The sequence below is a fragment of the Danio rerio genome, chromosome 13 (assembly GCF_049306965.1).
Source record: "Danio rerio strain Tuebingen ecotype United States chromosome 13, GRCz12tu, whole genome shotgun sequence".
Lineage (NCBI taxonomy): Eukaryota > Metazoa > Chordata > Actinopteri > Cypriniformes > Danionidae > Danio > Danio rerio.
In genome coordinates, this window is record NC_133188.1 from 4,501,652 (window position 1) to 4,524,587 (window position 22,936).

Consider the following 22,936-nt stretch of genomic DNA (forward strand, 5'->3'; position numbering starts at 1 on the left):
TACACTGTACTCAGACACCAAAATGGGCAGATTCTGGAGGCTAATAAATTATCTAATGGATATTTTGAGCTGAAACCAAATGCTTATCTTACATATTATAATAGGGGTAAATTAGGTGCCCTTTAAACAGAAAGGGAACGACATCTGAGAGCAAACAAGGACTTTTTGGAGAAGGACAGTGGGGACTTTGCTTGTCCTCAGTGCGTCACATGTTGGTCGGCATAAACAGGATGCGTAGGGAGCCATTCCCATGGGGGAGCACCTCACACACACCCCTCGTCCACCGGCCCACTCTGACCTTTCACACAGCGCCAGAAATAGACATCCATGCTTTGGACTGCCATTCACTGCTCATGAAGTGGAGACGCTCTGCAAATAAAAAACAACCAGCTAAAGTACAGTTGAAGTCCGAGTTATTAGTATGTGTTTTTTTCAACACATTTTTAAACAAATTAATTTTAATAACTCATTCCTAATAACTGATTTCATTTATCATTTGCATGATGACAGTGCCTAATACTTGACTAGATACTTTTGAAGAGACTCGTATTCAGCTTAAAGTGACATTTAAAAGCTTAGGTTGATTAGGTTAAGTTAGGTTAAGTTAGGGTAATTATCATGGTATAACAATGGTTTGTTCTGTAGACAAAAAAAATTATATTGCTTAAATGGCACCTATTTTACCCCTTTTTCAAGTCTTTTGTGTCTTTAGAGTGTGTCTGTAAAGTTCAGCTTAAAACACCCATCAGAATATTCATTATATATTTCAAAATATTAGAATTTTCTGATCTTAACGCTATGTAGCTGTTTTTGTTGCATGTGCCTTTAATGCTGGTTCTCCTGGCCCACCAATCCCACGTGCCTGTCAGAGTGTGCCTCAATCTCCGCCTTGGCTGCGTCAGATAAACAGCACAGTGACAGACATGAAGGAAGCAGATCTCACGTAACATTTGTGAGAAATACTACAGTAAGAACTTCCCCAATGATTATTTAATGTATTTGTTGTGGAGTTAATTCAAGCCTTTTTGCAACAATGAGTCGCATAGAATGTCATTACAAAGTTTTTTGCACGGCAAATGTGACAGGATACCGGTTAATATCCACTGCTGTATGGATATCCGTTATGTTAGTGTACAAAATAAACATGATTTAACATTTACAATTGTACTGACACATGGCTGTGCTGATAAAGTTGGTTAAATCGCTGTAGTTCATTACAAACATGCACTGATTTAAAAACGTTTTAAACTTGTTAAACTCATTCTTTATCAGATTTGATGATGATTGATCACAGAGCGCTAAACAGATCTTTTATTCCCAGTTGCTTTGCGCACGTCCTCTCTTGTTGATATGTATACGTGTTACTACAGGGACATGTTAATATGCGGCTGTCAATCAACTTGGTGGGTGGGGAAACCACACTCCTACGTCATGTTGTGGTGGGCCTCAAAATGGGAGGGGTTTGAATTCTATTTTAACATCAGGAAATGTAAAACAAGAGACTTATTGTGTTTTTATCACTCCAATATGACTGTAGACCAGTGGTAGGGAACCTCATGTGGCGCTTTGACCAAAAATATGTGGCTCTCCAGCGGTAAAGTCTAGATTGGATATGCGGCCGGCCGTAAGTGTGATATGCACATTAATATTACAGCATTTTTGATGACACTATATAAAAATAATTACATTTTTACAGTACTGTGACGGTTGGGTTGGGTTAGGGTGGGAGTAGGCGTTAAAAATACAATTTATTGGGTAATTTAATAGATAACATAAATAATGCTTGGTAAAACCCCTGTTTTTACTGTGCTGTGACGGTTGGGTTTAGGGTTGGGGTGGAGGTGGACATTTATTAAATAACATGAATACAATTTTGTAAATAATATAAATAATTCTCATTAACTAGCAACAACCCCTCTCCAGCTGTCTTCCTTCAATAATATTTTACTGTTCAAAATATAATAACCGTCACTAGAAATCAGTTTCCTATCGAAAATACAATTATAATTCCCTCTTTATTGTCCTTTTTTTTAATTTATTTTATTTTTTTTTACAGCAAATTGAAAGAACTCTGTTAACAATAATAGGATGTTCTTTCTCCGTTCATGGACTTGCTCAACATGTGATGCTTTATATTTGTTTTTTAAGTTGTGTATGGACATACATTAAGGTTTTGTTTAAACCTGTAATATTTACAGTAGTAATTCAGTAGCAGATGCATTTTTTAAAAGAGGCATTTTGAGATAAACATGCATCCGAATGGCTCTTAAAAAAAAGTATTTGCTAAAAAAAAATCAGAAATGGCTCTTTTTTGAAAAAAGGTTCCCGACTTCTGCTGTAGACGCACTATACCTGCACATAGTTCTGTCCAAACAGCTTACTTTGATTTTCATCATAGGTGCCCTTTAAGGGGGCTAATAATATTAAAATGTGTTTAAAACAATATAAAAACTGCTTTTATTTAAGCTGAAATAAAACAAATAAGACTTTCTCCAGAAGAATATATGTTATTGGGAATACTGTGAAAAATTCCTTGCTTTGCTAAACATCATTTGGGAAATATTGGGCGGGGAAAAAATTATCATTTTAACTTTGACTGTACATTCATATTGACCTAGGATGGGGCCTGTATTCCCAAAACATGTCATCTTAACACTAAAAGCTGTAAACCTAAAACACAGTAACAGTTTTCTCTAAAAATCTATTCACAAAGTTGCCAAAACAAACTTTTCATAGGAAAAAGAGAGGAGAGTTTAGCTAAAAGTAAGGGTGGGGTCAACCTTGTTGCAATGGATGATGTCTGCTTTGGCTTATTATCTATGCAAACCGTGATTGCCTTATAAGGGAGGAGCTTCTGTCAGAGATGTATTCATAGAAACATAATAGAGTGCTGTAGTATGTTGCCACATTCAAAAAAAGAGTTTTAAAATGCAGTCTAAGTGTCACTAATTAAAGGGATAGTTCACCCAAACCTGAACATTTGGTTAATATTTACTCACTTTTTACTTGTTTCAAAGTTATTTGCATTTCTTTTTTTAATTAAACACAAAAGAAGTGATACAACATAATATTTTGAAAAATAAAACCTGTAACCATAGACTTCCAAAGTCAGGGGTGCTGCTAGGGGGTGAAAGTTAGGATGATTCCAAGGGTCCTCGCCATTTTGGGGCCTCCAGAGTTACTATTAGGGCCCCTTCAATGTCAACCCCTCTCCCTCCTTCTTACAACTTTGGTCAGCAACTCCCTACCCCGATCTTCACTTTCGTTCACGGCACCATCAGAATGTTGTAATATGGCTTGTGCCAGCCAGCGGCACCCCTGTCAACAGCATTTGTTTTTTCTACTATGGAAGTCAATAGTGGTGACATGGTGGCTCAGTGGTTAGCACCGTCACCTCACAGCCAGAAAGCTCACTGGTTCGAGTCCCGGCTGAGCCAATTGCCATTTCTGTGTGGAGTTTGCCTGTTCTGCCCATGTTGGTGTGGGTTCCACAACAGTCTAAAGACATGTTGTAAAGGTAAATTGAATAAGCTAAATTGGCCATAGTCTATGTAAATGTATGGGTGTTTCCCAGTTCTGGGTTGCAGCTGGAAGGAAATACACTGTGTAAAACATATGCTGGAATAGTTTATGGTTCCTTCCACTGTGGCGACCCCTGATAAGGGACTAATCCAAAGGAAAAATGAATGATGAATGGTTACAGTTGTCAGCATTCTTCAAACTATCTACTTTTGTGTTCAACAGAAAAAAAGAAGCTCATAATGGTTTGAAACCACTTACATAAAGTAAGATCAATAGAGTAAATAGTGAGTACATTTTTGGGTGAACTATCCCTTTCAACTAGTGTATGTTCAGCCTCAAACATCTACTTATGGTAAACAATTTGTGGCTAAAATATTTATTTCAAAAAGCTGATATTGAAAATATGATCGTCAACCAAAATGTATTTCAGAATGTTCAAGCAGTAATGTACAGTGCATGTCAGAAGTGTGTTTATTGTGTACAGCACATGTGCATGTGTATGTGTGTGTTTGTTGTGTCCAGCAGTACCAGGACACAAATATGCAGAGCGTCGTTTATGAGCTCAACAGCTACATGGAGCAGCGGCTGGACACTGGAGGAGACAACAAACTACTGCTCTATGAGTTGTGCAACATCATTAAAACAGGTCAGAGCCTTTCTGTCACACACAAAACACACACTAACACTTATGCACAAACACATATGCACAAAAACGCACACTTCGGATGAGAGGTAGTTCAGCCATTCACTGAATTACTCAAGTACATTTCTTATTAATATTATTAAACAATGATATGTATGGTAATATATTAGAAGGCAACTTGACAATTCTCAAATAGGCATAATACAAGAATTTTTGAACAATTTTGCAGAGGTAACTTTCATTTAATAGAAATGTGCTCAAAAATTAAATTGAAAAGAAATGCATGTAAATAGATTTTCAGATGCTCAGAGTCCCATTGTATTTTTTTGTGGGAACTGTACTATTGAAAGGTTTAGGAAAATACAGGGTTTACAAATTTACAGGGTCTATTAGGCATTGATTTGAGAAAAATACTATATTTTATATTGTCATTTAGAGCAGTGGTTCTCAAACTGTGGTACGTGTACCACTAGTGGTACGCGGGCTTCCCAATAGTGGTACGCGGAGGAAGGAAATATGTCATGTACATGCTACATATATTTCAAAATTTATCAAAAATTATGTATATAATATGCCATATGTGACATATAACCTATATTTCTGAGGTAATCTGCCACGTTTTTTTAACTGTGCAGAGTTTTAGCTGCTTTACTGGGCCTACTACGCTACTGTATTTCAATACTGCTCATTTTGTTGGTACTTGGAGAGACTTTTTTTTGAAGGTGGTACTTGATGAAAAAAGTTTGAGAACCACTGATTTAGAGCATTTTTAATGACATTCGATAATAATAACAAATGTTTTCATTTATTGTGTTCGAAAATCAGGGTTATTCCACAAAATATTGATTTCATATTCCTTCTGAATTGGTTTTGTGTTGGTGAAAAAACTTTAAATTACTTCTTATTTTTTACTAAGAAGAAATATCTTTATTTCCTGGAGATGAATTGCGGCTGGAAGGGCATCCGCTGTGTAAAAACATGCTGGATAAGTTGGCGGTTCATTCCACTGTGGCGACCCCGGATTAGTAAAGGGACTAAGCCGAAAAGCAAATGAATGAATGAATGAAAGAAATATCTTTAGTAAGGGCGGCATGTAGGCTCAGTGGTTAGCACTGTCGCCTTACAGTAAGAAGGTTGCTCGTTGTTTGTTCTCCCCGTGTTGGTGTGGGTTTCCTCTGGGTGCTCCGGTTTCCCTCACAGTCCAAACACATGCGCTATAGGTGAATTGAATAAACTAAATCGGCCATAGTGTGTGTGTGAATGTGAATGTATGGGTGTTTCCCAGTACTGGGTTGTGGTTTGAAGGGCATCCGCTGTGTAAAACAAATGCTGGATAAGTTGGTGGTTTATTCTGCTGTGGAGACCCCTGATGAATAAAGGGACTATGCCAAAGTAAAATGAATGAATGAATTAATTAAATGTCTTCAGTAGTGTACAGAATTTTATTTATTTATTTTTTACTCAACAAATTAAAAATCCAGTGAAACAGAAAATTGCCATTTTCTAAGAGCTGTATATTATATATTAAAATATGTTGGTGTTGTATTTGCAGACTGTTGCTCAACAATTTAGTACTATACACTACCTGATATAAGTTTTGTTGTGGATCCCAGTTTTAAGAGCAACAACTTAACTTCTCGTTGATCATTTGGAAAAGTCGCAGAAGGAAATTTTTCTGATAAATCAACTGTTGAACCTCATCCCAATCATCACAAAAACTGCAGAAGACCTACTGGAACCTACATGGACCCAAGATTTTCACAGAAATCAGTCAAGTTTGGTGAAGGAAAAATCATGGTTTGGGGTTACATTCAGTATGGGGGCGTGCGAGAGATCTGCAGAGTGGATGATCAACATCAACAGCCATCAACAGCTGCTCATTACATTACAAACCACAGGAGAGGGTAAACTCTTCAGCAGGATAGCGCTCCTTCTCATACTTCAGCCTCCACATCAAAGTTTCTGCAAGCAAAGAAGGTCAAGCTGCTCCAGGATTGGCCAGCCCAGTCACCAGAGGTGAACATTGTTGAGCATGTCTGGGGTAAGATGAAGAAAGCACTGAAGAAGAATCTTGATGAGCTCTGGGAGTCCTGCATGAACTCTTTCTTTGTCATTCCAGATGACTTTATTAATCAGTGATTTGAGTCATGTCAGAGATGTATTGATGCAGTCCTCCAAGCTCATGATGGAGTCAGACACAATATTCATTCTGTTTCCACTGCAGCAGGACTTTATATTCTATACTGGACATTATTTCTGTTAAATGACAAGACTTTTGCCTAAGCAAAGTCAGACCTTACTGTCCTAATTAAATCATTCAAAATCAAGGCATGATCATATTTTATTTTGGTAAAATAAGCGTAATCTAGAGGCCTTTGCCTTTCATATAAGCCAACTTATTATTTGTTATTCCTAAAACTTGAATAGGCGACAAGACTTTTGTCAGGTAGTGTATGATTAGTGATCTGATCGAATTGTATTATTAGTCATCTGGATCAAAACGGGTTTTGTTTAGGGTTGCTTGCACTCTTTGCATGAACACATGCTGCTGTGTAAAGCTTAAATGTGCAAAGACAGCAGCTGCCTTACAGATGGAGGTGAATCCAGGTTATAATGTCTAAGTACGGGTGTTCCCCTTCTCTCTCTCTCACCACACACACACACACACACACACACACACACACACACACACACACACACACACACACACACACACACACTGATGGAGCAGCGCACAGCCTGTCACTTCTCATCCACCCACGCTTCATCTGCTGGCTGCTGGGATTCAGAGCGTCCCCCTGCTCCGCTCACACACACACACACACTACACACACACACTACACACACACACACACACACACACACACACACTGTGCAGAGCAGAGCTTGTCCTTTTGTGTGGAAGGCTTCAGCAGTGTGTGGTACTGTTTTATGTGTTTGAACTGTAACTCAACTCAAAAGCAAAAACAACAGTGCATGGTTTATTATGGAGTTAATTGTCAAAGGGTTTTACTGTGACCCTGATAGTAAACCTACATGCTGGGAAATATATAAATAATTGTGTTTTCACATGGAATAAAAGAAATCACTTTTGTTTTTATGAATTTATTTTACTTTATTTATATTTATATTTATTTTACTTTATTTATTTTACTTTAAATGTTCGTAATTCATTTATATAAATTTATATTTATTTTACTTTATGTACTTGTGTATTTATTTATTTATTTATTTATTTATATAATTTATATTTGTTTAACTATTTATATTTTATTTATTTATTTATTGTACTTTATTTATTTATTTATTATTTATATAATTTTATATTTATTTTACTTTATTATTTAACTAATTAATAATAATTGTTAATTAATTGTTTATTTATTTATTTATATTTATTTGTTCATTCATTTATTAATTCATTTTCTTTTTGGGTTAGTCTCTTTAATAATCAGAGGTCGCCACAGCAGGAATGAACCGCCAATTTATTCAGCACATGTTTTACGCAGCGGATGCCCTTTCAGCTTCAACCCAACACTGGGAAACACCCATACGCACTTGCACACACTTCACATACACTTAGGCCAATTTAGCTTAATCAGTTCACCTGTACCACATGTCTTGGACTGTGGGGAAAGCCGGAGCACCCGGAGAGGTTCGAACCAGCGACCTTGTAGCTGTAAGGCGATTGTGCTTCCCACTACGGGACTTTATATTTTTCTTTCTTTCTTTCTTTCTTTCTTTCTTTCTTTCTTTCTTTCTTTCTTTCTTTCTTTCTTTCTTTCTTTCTTTCTTTTCTTTCTTTCTTTCTTTCTTTCTTTCTTTCTTTCTTTCTTTCTTTCTTTCTTTCTTTCTTTCTTTCTTTCTTTCTTTCTTAACATGGATTTCTGTTGTAAAATAATGCACATGTGAAATGTAACATGTTACCAAATAATATGTTCATTTGTATCAGACACTTAAAATAGTAAATTAGTCAAACTAATTCTCACAGTAAATAAAATATAACTTCGGTGTCTTACCCATCATGGCCTCTCACTCATCCCCATCCAGCTGGTGTGTGGTGAGCACACTGGCACCGTTGTCCTGTGGCTGCTGTCGCATCATCCAACTAGATGCTGCACACTGGTGGTGGAGTGGGAAGATCCCCCACCCTCATGATTGTGAAGCTCTTTGTGTGTGTGTGTGTGTGTGGCCATGCATGATAAATGCCCTATGTAAATACACAATACTTACTGTACCTATTTACTTTCATGTTGAAAATATCTGGGAAATTTGAATAGCTTTTATTAGTCATTTTGCTCCAAGTCTTATTTAATTTCTGACTCCAGTTTAAACTCATTTACTCATTCAACTCCCTTCATATTTTCTGATCCTTTTCTCTTTATTTTTGCTTGACATTCTGTCAGTCCTTCGGGATACTCAAGTCTTCTTCAAAAGCAAGAAAGTCTGTGAAACACATTAGCCATGTGTATTATCACTTTGCTCTTTATGATTTTCCTCGAAATGTCATGAAAGTGATGCAAAACGGCTTCATGTGTTCAGGAATTTTTTTTTTTCAGGATCTTTACATTTTGATGATGCATCTGCCTGAGGCACTCGACATGTTTTCATTTTGTTTTTTGTTGTTTTTCCACAGCCACTAAAGCTGACGGATTTGCACTTTACTTCCTTGGAGAATGCAACAATGTAAGTGTTTTTAATACGTATTTTCTTGAAACAATTTATTATTATTATTATTTCTTTAGTACATTTATTCATTTATTTGTTTAATTACATTTTTAAAATATATTATACAGAGATGGTGTAGTGTATGTGACCCTAAATGACAAAATCTTATTATGTACAGCTATATTTTTAGCAATAGCCAAAAATACATTGTACAGGTCAAGGTTAGAGTTTTTTTTTATGTGTAACTCAATTTAAAAACATAGACATTATTTATTTGTTTTAGATTTTTTTTAAACGTTACTATATTTGTTTTCATTTTTTTTTATAAACATTATTTTTGCCATTTGTTTTAGACATATCTGGTCTTGGCATAGAAGTGGAATTAATATATTATTATTATTATTATTATTATTATTATTATTATTAATATTATTATTATTATTTATTTATTTATTTTTTATTATTATTATTTTAGGTGCCACAAATGCAAAATAACATAATGATATGTGCTTAATCTTTAAAATATGAAGTTTTGAAAATAAAAATCATAAATTATTTTTTAACAAATACTAATATATTATAAATTAATATTATAATATAAGTGTTATTATTTTTTATAATATTATTTTTATATTTTTTTTGTATTTCTAATTCATTTTTGACAAATCTGTTCTTGACATAGAAACGTGGAATTTATTTATTTTTATTTTTATTTTAATTTTTTTGTTAATTTAATTTCATTAAATTTTTTATTTTAGGTGCCATAATTGCGTAATAACATAATGATATGTGATTAATCTTATAGATATAACATTTTGAAAATTAAAAATAAATACATTTAAAATTTAAACTTAAACTTAAATGGTTTAAATAAATTATGGTAAATTCTTTTTAACAAATATTAATATTATATTATAAAATATTCTAATCTAAAGAGTGTTGCATTTATTTATTACTCTTTTATTTACATATGTAAATTTCTGTTTGTTTTAGACAGATCTGTTCTTGATACAAGAAAATTATTTATTTATTTATTTATTTATTTATTTATTTATTTATTTATTTTAGGTGCCATAAATGCATCCAAACATAATAACATGTATGGGGTGTGTGAACACTTAACACACCCCACACAGACTCTTCCATACCCCTCACTGCACACCATCAATATGTAGCATGCACTGCACTTTAACCAATCCATACTTAAAACATTACTGCCTCCAACTATGGGTACACCCATTCATTGTACATATCACTGACAATTTACATTGTCCTGTTATTATTATTTTATTACTTTTTTTTAATGAAAAGTATGCTGTTGTATTTGCACTGTCTGTATTTTGCACTGTCTGGAGCCAGCACCTAAGCTTTTCAATCATCATATCACACGCTGCTGATGATGTGACAGTAAAAGTGATTTGATTTGATAATATGTGATTAGTCTTATAAGTATGAAGTTTTGGAAATAAAAGTCATGAAGGATTTAAATAAATTATGATTACTTTTTTAACAAATATTAATATTATATTATTAATTAATATTATAATATAAATAGTATTATATATGCATCTTACTCTTTTATTTACATTTTTACTTTCTAATACCTTTCCCAGTACTGGTTTGCAGCTGGAAGGGCATCCGCTGCAGGCACGTGTACAGATAGGGCTCAACATGTTGGATAAAAAGGGCCCCTCAAAAATGAACGAGAGTGCATTCTGGTCTTCAGTTTGTAAACCCCCCATCAAGTTTACCCTTGATGAATAAAGGGACTAAGCTAAAGGAAAATGAATGAACAAATTTCTATTACCATTTGTTTTAGACAGATATGTTCTTTACAAAGACACGTGGAATTTATTTATTTATTTATTTATTTATTTATTTATTTATTTATTTATTTATTTATTTATTTATTTATTTATTTATTTCTATTTATTTATTTATCTATTTATTTTTATTTTAGATGCCATAAATGCATATTAACATACAGATATGTGATTCATCTTTTGCATATAAAGTTTAAAAATATATAAATCATAAATGATTTAAATAAAAATGTTTATAAAAAATGGTCAATAAGTCAGTTACTAGGTTCTAGGTTTTCTCAAACAGAAAATACATTCTCATAAAACACATTCCTTCACAACAACACAAATAATATTCTTTATTATCACTTCAACATTCCACAGTTTATAATAATCTAGACGTGAATGTTTAGAAAAATAAATAATGGAAATAGTTTATGACTGCTAGTGAACTCATTCATTCTTTAGATTCTTTAAGAAAAAAGCCCAGATGCTTCAATGAAACTAGCAACAATCTATATTTTGTCAGCTAAAACCGATGTCTGAGCGGTGAAGCATCAGAGGTCTAAAGATCATGAGAAACATAAACTCAGCCAAGAGACTGCAAAGCTTCCAGTGCTCGTCTACATCTTCTGTTTGTCTCTAAATGGCTTGGTATTTCTATAGCATTAAAACACTTGAGACCCCTGCTATGTTCATTTCCTCTTCATCCCTTTACTTTTTCCCTTTGATGGCCTGTATTTTGACCAATCAGATAACAGATAATGCAGTTTGTGAAAAGGCTTCTCTTTGGCGTAATCTGTCTTATTCGTTCATTCATTCATTCATTCCTTCCTTCATTCATTTATTCATTTATCCATTCATTCATTTTCTTTTCAGTTTAGTCCCTTTATTAATCAGGGGTAGCCAACTTATCAACTTACAGTTAATAATAATAATAATAATAATATATTAGTGTTATTGTAGGAATCCCAGTGGTGCAGTGGGTAGCACAATTGAATGAATAAATAGTATTATTGTTATTATGATTATAATTATTATTATTTTGCTTTATATTATTATTATTATTTATTATTATTATTAATAAACTATTATTAATAGTTTATTATTATTTAACTATTTTTTATTATTTTATTATTATGATTGTTTTTATTATTATATTACTATTATTGTTATTATGATTGTTATTATTATTATTATTATTGTTGTTGTTTTGTTATTATATTATTATTATTATTATTATTATTAATAATATTTATATAATAATTATTATTTATTATACATATAATATTATTATTATTATTGTTATTATTACTATTAATTATACTATTGTTGTTGTTATTATTATAATTATTACAGCTATTTCTGCTACTTTCAAACAAATATTTAATTATTATTATTATTATTATTATTATTATTATTATTATTATTATAGTAGTATTATTATAATATTATTATTTTTTTAGATTACTATTATTATTATTTTATTTTTATTATTCATGATTATTATAATTATAGTAATAATATTGTTATTATTATTATTATTATTATTAATATAACATTTTATTGTACTTTATTATTATTATTATTATTATTGTTATTGTTATTATTATTAATAATAATAATATTATTGTTATATTACTTTTAATAACAATAAAAATGTATTACTATTTTATTATTATTATTATTATTATTATTATTATTATTATTATGGTATTATTATTATTAGTATTATTATTATTAGTATTATTATTAATACAGCTATTACTACTACTCTCTTCCCCACACCCACTACTTAAATTATCAACATTATTAGTAGTAGTGGTACTGTAGTATCTACTACTACTACTACTACTAATAATAATAATATGTAACTTCTTCAAAAACCATACATATATATGTGCCTATTATGGGTATGAGTGTGAGTATTTCTTCTCATACAGTATATGTGTATATTTTTACTGACTGTAGTTCATGTATTCTGTCAATCTGTTCATTTGGTTTTGCTCGATTAAAAAAAAAACTAAAGGAAAGTAATGAAGTGATGCATCGACTTTTGCTGTAATTATTTTGCCTGTCTTACTTTTAAATGTATTTATTTTGTGTCTTAATGTTTTAGGCGGTGTTGTATTTATATATAGATTAGGCTTTTTTACAGTACCCAAAATAGACAAAAATATTCAGCCACAGCCGCCAGTCAAGATATGTTTTTGTTTTTCTTTTAACGTCATGCAGTTTTGTTGTTTTCCCTGTCACAGAGTTTATGTTTGTTCACTCCGACGGGGGCAAAAGAGGGGCTTCCTGGGCTCATCCCCTCTGGTCCCATTACGTTTGGGACCACCATCGCCGCTCACGTTGCAAAGACACGCAAGACACTACTTGTAGAGGACATCATGGGGGTGAGACACATGCTGTTGTGCTTTTTTACACTAAAGCTCAGTGGACCCTTTTCACATTTCCGGGTTTCTTAGTAGCGGAAGTCGTCACAGTAGGGTAAACTTACAGCGCAGCAAATGCGAGAGTGCAACAAATATTCTTTTCACAATCCTATTTGCTGAAATAATAAAAGAAAAACATACAGATGGTGTTATCAAGACTTTCAGATGAAGGAAAAAGTAGTTTGAGACTGATAACGGCAGCCAGAAGAAAGAATAATGTTAAATGTACTGTCCTGCCCCATAGACGCTGCATTAGAAACACCTCACATAATAATTCATTAAATATGATGTAAAGATGATATAATACATACATAAATGCATGTAAATGTTCATATGTTTTTACTAAATATTTGAATATTAAAACGTTTAAGGATTTAAGATGCTGATGGCCTGTTAAACACGTACAAACAGTCTTGTGAAAAGGGTCCATTTGACAGTACAAATGATTCTTGTTGAATAAATGGACTGGATGTGAAAGTCAGGATGACACTTTAACCATGTCTACACTGGAAGCAACCAATAGTGTGTCGTGCCAGATCCAGTTTGTCAAACACTGGAGCGTTTAAGCTTCGTGTCATCTTGAATATTCACTGACAGAGACTGTTCAGCTGAGGGCTAGAAGCTAATATGATGTAAAAATGCCTATATATTTATAGTTAAAGTCAGAATTGTTAGCCCCCCTGTATATTTTCCTCCCATTTCTGTTTAACAGAAAGATTTGTTCAACACATTTCTAAACATAATAATTTTATTTACTCATTTCTAATAACTGATTTCTTTTATTAGTTATTACCTTTAAAAGGTTCTTTAGAATTTTAGTTGACCATAAATACCTAATGATAGAATATATTTAATATCCATGCGTCTAATATCCAAAATAGTTTATTGTGGTCTTCTGAGTTACAGAAGGCTAGCATCATTATTTTATTTTATTTTATTTTATTTTATTTTATTTTATTTTATTTTATTTTATTTTATTTTATTTTATTTTATTTTATTTTATTTTTTTATTTATTTTATTTATTTATTTATTTTTCTATTTATTTATTTATTTTATTCATTTATTTATTTATTTGTTTATTTGTTTGTTTGCTTGTTTATTTTATTCATTTATATTTATTTATTTTTCGCATTAGATATATTGTCTAATGAAATTCAGCGTCAATATTTCATTGCTCCCTATTATTACTGTCGTTTTCATAAAATGGGCAGAGTAAACATTCATACAGTTTGCTTGCTAACTGGTTCAGTTAGACTTACTGTAAAGCTTAACTGGGTGCATTTACTAGTGATAGACACTCCGCAACTGGATATTTTGATAACTGCTTGTGTAGGCTATTTGATTTGTTCACACTCTGTCTTGGTTATATTGTGTGATGGAAGGATTGTGTGGGCGCGTCAGTTTGAGTCCTGCAGCCGTGTGGCCGAGACAGCGCTTCAGCCATACAGTGATTCCGTCTATCCTAGCTTCTGTTACTACATGAACAAGTGTATCAATGATGAAGACTGAATTTTGTTTGTTGTTCTACGACGAGCTTGGTTAGCCTGCCTTTGACTGGACAGTTCTCGCGTTAGTACCGAAATAAGTGATTGTCCTGGAAAACTTGGGACATCTGATGACTCTTATGCCTAGTTCACACTAAAGGATTTTAAGCCTGATTTGAGCCCGATTTGGAAGTTAACGAGCTCGCCGACAGATCGGACTGTGATCGGGAAGAAATCTGCGGGTGCTCGGCGCTCGCCGCTCTTTATGTGTGAACTACTGAACAACGCATCAACGAGGCTCGCTGACGCGTCGCCGACACCTCGCAGACGGAAATCCAACATTCAGCATGCTAAATATTCCAGAGCAGTCGGCCGACTCAACCCCACGTCTGGTCAGATGTAGTGACGAGCTACAGCCAATGAGAGAGCAGATCAGCATGAGCTGAATGCCTGTGTGTTCAGGAGCTCAGCAGAAACATCTGTGATTGATCAGAATGGGCATCGGTGCACTCGCTTCATTCTGTGTTAACACAGACACGAGAGTAGGCTATATTAACAGTGGAACTAGAATTCTGTAACTATTAGAATTACCATACTGCTCATTCTGACCGTTCTTATATAAAACGCCATATTGTCACAACATATTTACATTCAAAGCTATCATTGAGATATTAAAATTAAGCTTTGAATGTTTGGCATCATATTTAATGACACCATTACCCTAAATATAATATAGTATATTATTTTTTTGGTAATACAGCCTATAAATATGTAGTTAAGATACTAAAACACTTAAAGGTCTTGGCTTTCATTTTCACTTTCAAACAGGAGCTATTTAACAGCACAGAATATGCTGTTTTGAAAGATATCTGAAGTAAATTGATGTTTTTGCCATCAGAAAGTTTTGTTTATGTTAGCAGGAAGTTGCCAGGCAAGAAAATGCACACATATTTAAAGTCACAGCGAAAAGTATCAGACATGCATGCAGTCATTTTAACCAATATGGTAATTTAAGGCAGAAATGCTCAGTTCTTTACTGTTTTGTAATAAAAAAATAACAATGTCAGAAAGAAATACACTGATAGTTAGAAAATGGCAGGGTGTTATAAATATGTTAGTTTTATTTCAAAGAGTTATAAAATTACAAAAATTAAAAACTCTCTGCGTATCTATCCACTCAAACCTTGCAGATGAGTGATTAATCCACTGATAAATCAGCTGATTTGACGATGTTTTTAAATGCTTTCTCCAAAGCTTGAAACGCTGTCAGTGATGTCATCAGCACACAAGCAGCCAATAGTGTTCAGCTTTTTCTGACGACTCCTCCCTCAAATTTTCATTGGCTGTGGTTTGGTAGCCTGAATGAGCTGATGGGGAATGAGTTGTTGTCAGATCATGTAGTGTGTGACCCCCCTCTTTTGGATCGTTCACGGAGTGTTGCGTAGTGTGAACACCACAGAGATTAAAAGACACAAAGTCAAGTCATGTAGTGTGAACAGCACAGCGATTTGCTGATGTTTAAAATCCTGTAGTGTGAACTAGGCTTTATGGGTGTCTAAAAAAGGGCTGCTCAATATTCTGATTGGCCACTCTGAGTCCCTGTTTAGCACCGGCGTCACTGTTTTTGAACAGCACCGAACCAAAAGGAATACTTCACATAAAGCATAACGCAAAAAGGTGTTTCCTGTGTCATAGCGCAAATTAATTCTTCAGCCAATCAAGGGCCCCCTTCTTCCGTGGGCCCCGGGGCTTCAGCCCCGCCTAGCCTTTAAGTTAATCCGGCCCTGGGCACGAACATTTTTCCTCTGGCCAAACTTCTTGTGCATAGCTGCAGTCTTGGCACCGGAGGCTGGAGAATGCTGGACGAATGCTGGTTGTCCATCGTGGAGAAGCTGCAGGTGTGAGTTGGTCACCGGCGGGTGTTCAGGCTGGCCCACGGGATCAGTGTGAAGATTTGTATGTCACTGTGGTCTTTCAGGATTCAGTCTCACGCTCTCTGCTCCTCCATTACCACCACATCATCAGCTCACGATACGGCCTGATCCAGGATTATAGATACCTTGGCATAACCTCTTCACAGGTCTAGGCTTTACACAGGATTTAGACAAAATAGTTTGGATCATTTACAGAGTGTTTTTTTTAGTTATCAAGATCGGGCAGCAATGATGCTAGCACAGAGTCAAGAGTCTTCAGCTTGTGCCAATGACTTGCAGACAGCTTTCCCTTCGCATGAAATCACCCAAACCCAACAAACTAATTGCCACCATGATCACGAGTCACAGCAGTAGAGCATTGTTGCCAAAGCTGCCGTAGATCTGCATTCCCCAATCCCACCATTGCCAGAGATTTGGAGAAAAAACTGCATTTGGCTTAAAATTATTTATAGACAGTAGCTAACATTTTATAATGTTAGCCTTCAAATGACAAATATTATGATAATATTAAGCAGTCCTCAATCTCATTCTCTTATGCAGAGCTTTTGATGCTTATATGAGGTTTGCTCCCCTGGTTTAATGGTGGACATGTAATGATGTGCAACACTAAATACTTCTAAAAAATATGAGAAATAAATATAAAAATATGAGAAATGATTGAAGAAATTGAGCGATGGTGCATTAGGTGAGTTTCCATCAAGTTGTTAAAGGGGCCGACTGTAGTATTTTGTAGTATAGTATAGCTGTAGACTGTAGTATAGCATATTTTGGGTAACACTTTACAATACATGTACAGCATTTATTAATCATAGTTGAACATTTACTAATGCATTATTAACATTTCAGTCCATGCTTGTTAACATTAGTTAATGCACCATGAGTTAACATGAACTAACAATGAACTACTGTATTTTCATTAACTAACGTTAACTTACATGAACAAATACAGTAGTAAATGTATTTTTCATTGTTTGTTCATGTTAGTAAATGCATTGACATTAATTAATGAACCTTATTGTAAAGTGTGACCATATTTTGTGTACAAAACCACCTCAAGTGAGCGTAAAAACTAATTATTTGTGAAAATGTTTATTTTTATTCAAAATTTGGTATTTCCATGACTCATTTCTCATAGCATTACTTATTTCTAGCAAAGATTTCTAGCAAAAAAAATAATAAATCAATGGAGAGATGTCCTAAATCTGTGTGTTTTTCCTGTAGGACGAGAGGTTCCCTCATGGCACAGGGCAGGACTCAGGGATCCGTGTTCATTCTGTTTTGTGTTTACCCATCCTCACCGCCATCGGAGACCTCATCGCTATCCTGGAGCTGCACCGCCACTTGGGTCGAGAGCCCTTCAACCTCAGCCACCAGGAGGTACTCTAATAGAGAAAGTGCTGCTATTTGTTAGCCGTGTAGCTATGCTCTCATTTCTTCTGGCCAGCCTGCACTTTGACCTCAGGACTATTCATAGGTTATATTCTAGGTTGCTTTTAATGTAATGGTTATAAATGGCAGCTTTGGGATGCCTCAGTTATGGCCTTTAAAATTCATCCGTTGATTTATTTTCCATCAGCTTAGTCCCTGATTATCAGGGGTCGTCACAGCGGAACGAACTGACAATTATTCCAGCATATGTTTTATACAGCGGATGCCTTTCCAGCTGCAACCAAGTACTGGGAAACACCCATACTCTCTTGCGTTCACACACACACTCACACACTATGACCAGTTTTTTTTGTTTTACCCAATTCACCTATAGCTAGGGCCAGACGGAGTCTGCAGACGTTTTTTGCTATTTCTGCTGAGAATTTTGGTAAAAGTCTGCGGATTTCTGCTGAATTATTTTGGGAGTATCATATACCTTAATATATGAAATAAAAAAATAATATCTTTTAACTTTTATTTAATGTTAAAAATGCAAATCTAATTAGATTCACTTTATTTGGTAAATAAAGCAAGTTTGTCATATAATATATCTAGTAAAAGACAGAAAATGTTACTGTACAAACTGCATTGTACATAAATCAGATTCACATTAGTCAATAATATTACTGAAATTAATTCTAAAACTGAATAAATATAGATTTACGCACATTTACTTAAGTAAATAAACAGAATTAATCATGGGCTAGAAATCTGCGGAAATCTACGGAATTCTGCGCACACAGATTCCGGATGGGCTACCTATAGCGCATGACTTTGGACTGTGGGAAAAAACCGGAGCACCTGGAGGAAAATCCACACAGAAATGCCAACTGACCCAGTCGGGCCTCGAACCAGCAACATTCTTGCTGTGTGGCGACAGTGCTACTCCCTACGCCAAAGTGTCGCCCTTAATAGTATAAATAGTGCATTGAAATAAACATATTGCTAGCAGTCTTTTTTATATTTATATAAACAAGCTGTGACATGCTGATATCCGCTCATCAATCGTTAGCTCATCCAGTTGGAATGAGAAGTAGAGTGATGTCAAGATCCCAGTGATGTCAAGTAAATGGAGAAGAGATGTGGTCCACGAACAGAGCCCTGAGGCACCACGGTAGCTAGACATTTCACCCCATCAAGCCCCGCCTCTGCTTTCATTTGATTGGAGAATGAAAAAGACGCGACTGACGTAACACGCTTTTTCCGCTCAGAGTTAACTTTTTTTCAACTGAGAGCACACGGCGTGCAAGGACAGAAACGCAAGGCGCGGCGGGCAGTTAAGATGCGAGGCATGCAGGGCGCATAAGCAGCGTACAACACGCTCGCGGCCTTTAGTAAACCATTCAAAACAGGCACCCCTCAATGCATACAGCACGTTTGGTGTGATTGGCTCCTAAGAATCACCCATGGTTAACAATTACAAGCAGGAAAACCCTTATTAAACCAAAGCACTGTACGATATAAAAGGTTTCTGTTTATTGTAGCTCTAATGTATTTTTCTTTGTAAATCAATAACGGGCAACTTCATTACACTAGTCTAGCAGCATCCCTAAGCAAACGCACTTGTCTGTCATTTTTATAATGTAATTATTAAGCTTTTAAGCAGTGTTTAATTTCTGCAAGTAAAATCTATTATTCAATAAGAATTTTCATTGCTGACTGACAGAAAGCTGTGTGTTTTGAAATCTGATCTGTGCATTTGTACTTTTGGCAGAGAAATGGTCCTTTTAGTCTGCCAAATTGCACTATGTTCAGAGTTACATCTCTACCTTACTATTTAGAGGGGATAGACATTTATTAATACTGCTCTCCTAAAGCAATACTGTAGGTTGCTTGTGCATGCTGCTTATCACTAATAGGAAAGTTTCAGGTTAAGTTCCCTCTAGCTGGTGTAAATGTAATGACAGTGTCATTAAGCTTGTGTTGAAATGAAATAACATACACTTGACAAAAGTCTTGTTGCGGATGCCAGTTGTAAGAGAAACAAATAATAACTTGACTTCTAGTCGATCATTCGAAAAAATGGCATTTGGTACATTTTTTCTGATGAATGATCTGTTTAGCTGCATCCTAATCATTACAGATACTGCAGATGCCCTTTTTGAACCCACATAGACCCAAGATTCTCAGAGAAATCAGTCAAGTTTTGTGAAGGAAAAATCATGGTTTGAGGTTTCATTCGGTATGGGGCGTACGAGAGATCTGCAGAGTGGATGGCAACATCAACAGCCTGAGGCATCAAGACAATTGTGCTGCTCATTACATTACAAACCACAGGAGAGGGCAAATTCTCCAGCAGGATAGCGCTCCTTCTCATACTTCAGCCTCAAAATCAAAGTTCCTGAAAACAAAGAAGGTCAAGATGCTCCAGGATTGGCCAGCCCAGTCACCAAACATGAACTTTATTGAGCATGTCTGGGGTAATATGAAGAAAGCACTGAAGATGAATCTTGATGAACTCTGGGAGTCCTGCAAGAACGCTTTCTTTGCCATTTCAGATGACTTTATTAATCAGTGATTGGAGTCATTGCAGAGATGTATGGATGCAGTCCTCCAAGCTCATGATGGAGTCAGACACAATATTCATTCTGTTTCCACAGCAGCATGACTTTATATTCTATACTGGACATTATTTCTGTTCAGTGACATGACTTTTGTCTAAGCAGACAAACATAATGTGAAGACTAGAAGTGTCTTGAAAAATATCTAGTCAAATATTATTCCCTGTCATCATGACTAAGATAAAATAAATCAGTTATTAGAAATGAATTATTAAAACTATTATGATTAGAAATGTGTTGAAAAAATCTGCTCTCCGTTAAACAGAAATTGGGGGGGGAAATAAACAGAGCGCTAATAATTCAGGCGGGCTAATATTTCTGACTTCAACTGTATACTACAAACATTTACACTATATAGAGAGTAATATTGAGCATAACTCTCCAGCTAATCCATAACCCCACAAAATCAGAGCTAAAAGGCCATTTCTGTAAATAGTAATAATAAATATGTAAATAGTCTCTAAATTAAACACTTCTTGTTTGCGGCTTGCGGATCATTTGCTAAGTGTAATGTTCTTTCATTGTTTGTTTGTTTAGGTTGCAACAGCAAATTTGGCCTGGGCATCTGTAGCCATACACCAAGTCCAGGTGAGAATGTTTCAGAATCATAATCATTAAACCTCGCTCATTGTTAGATAGTGATTCTCTTGCATAAGATGTTTGATTTGGTTGTTTTGATTTCTGTAGTCCACTGTGTACATGTATAAGGCTGCTGGTGGGCCCAGTGTAAGCAACCAGACCACACATTAAACACACCCTGGTCTCTGGAGGTGCAATTAATGACAGTGCAGTCTTGTTTGTACGTACATTGTTGTATACCATGAATGACACCTCTCTCCTCTCTGGGTGTTAATGTCCCTGTGCATCATAAGGCTCTTTGGGAGCGATTCTCTCTGCAGCGCAAATCTTCTCAGAAGGCAAGGAGCATAGTAGAGAGTAAAGATCACAAGTAATATATTTAATAAAAATGCCTAAAATATATATATATTTTTAGAATAGACTTATTTTAAAACTCCATTAAACAGATGAGAATGACCATTTTTGTATACATTCAGTCAATCTCCAGGTCTGGCGGCAACACTTTTAGCTTAGCTTAGTATAATCATTGAATCGGATTAGACATTTGGGGATTTTTACTTGTGAATACACAAATTGTGTTTTGAATTTATAAATTTTAATTAAAATCACTATTTAAATTGAAGTAAATTGGAAACGTGCTGTGCATTTGTTGCAAATGTATCATTTTTTTAGACTGATCTTGCTCTTCAGGGTTAGGTTTGGTGCCACGGCTCTTTTTAAAAACTCAATTTTTTTCATGTGGTTCTAAAAATTTATGAGCTGTTCTGTTCAATACAAAATATTTTTTGCAAAAAAACTGATTGTAGCCATACATATAATGTGTAAAAATAACTATGGAAGTCAATAGGTGCCCGCAACCAGCATTTTTCAAAACATCTTCTTTTGTATACTCTTTAATTTTTTTCTAGACTAGTTTCATTATTTTGCTGTTATTAATTATTTTGTTGAACCAAATTTTAAAGTAATTTCTATTTCTCATTATGTTTATTTATTTTGAGTCATTTTTATCCATGGCTTTTTTCATTGTATTTCATTGTATTTTTATGGTAATTTTTGTACGATTGAACTCAAAACACATTTCGTAAATACAAATCCAATTCCTAAATTCGATTAATTAATAAATATGCAAATCCAATTCCTAAATTCAAATTAATTTATGAATATGTAAATCCAATTAGTAAATGCAAATTCATTTATAAATACGCAAATTCAATTTGTAAATTCAAAACACAATTTGTAAATATGGAAATCCAGTTTGTAAATTCAAAACACAGTTTGTTAATACACAAATCCAATTTGTAAATTCAAAACACAATTAATAAATAAGCACCTTTTGTAAATACAAAAATTCAATTTATAAATTTCAATTAATTTATACATGCGTAAATCCAATTTGTAAATTCAAAACACAATTTGTAAATACACAAATCCAATTTGTAGTTTCAAAGCACATTTCATGAATATGCAAATCCAATTTGTGAATTCAAAACACAATTCATAAATGCACAAACCCACTTTATAAATTCAAAACACAATTTATAAATATGCAAATCCATTTCGTAAATTTAAAACAATTTGTAAATACACAAATCCATTTTTATAAATTCAAAACACAATAAGTAAATTGAAAACACAATTTGTAAATACATAAATCTAATTCGTAAACTTAAAACACAATTTATAAATAAGCAAATCCAATTCGCAAATTCAAAACACATTTGGTAAATATGCAAATTGATTTTGTAAAATCAAAACACATTTCATGAATACGCAAATCCAAATCATAAATTCAAAACATTTCGTAAATACACAAATACAGTTTGTAACTTCAAAATACAATTCATGAATTCAAAACATAATTCGTAATGCGCAAATC

The 22,936-nt window shown here is 34.1% G+C and overlaps 1 protein-coding gene across 1 annotated transcript in view; it reads left to right on the forward strand.

Annotated features, from left to right (window-relative positions):
• pde10a (phosphodiesterase 10A) overlaps positions 1–22,936 on the forward strand; it is a 114,109-nt gene that overhangs the window by 62,762 nt on the left and 28,411 nt on the right. The window contains exons 4-8 of the mRNA NM_201102.2: positions 4,048–4,168; positions 8,802–8,851; positions 12,894–13,034; positions 17,714–17,869; positions 21,019–21,069. Of these exons, the coding sequence (NP_957396.2) occupies positions 4,048–4,168; positions 8,802–8,851; positions 12,894–13,034; positions 17,714–17,869; positions 21,019–21,069 (519 nt within the window). The remainder of the gene's footprint in view (positions 1–4,047; positions 4,169–8,801; positions 8,852–12,893; positions 13,035–17,713; positions 17,870–21,018; positions 21,070–22,936) is intronic.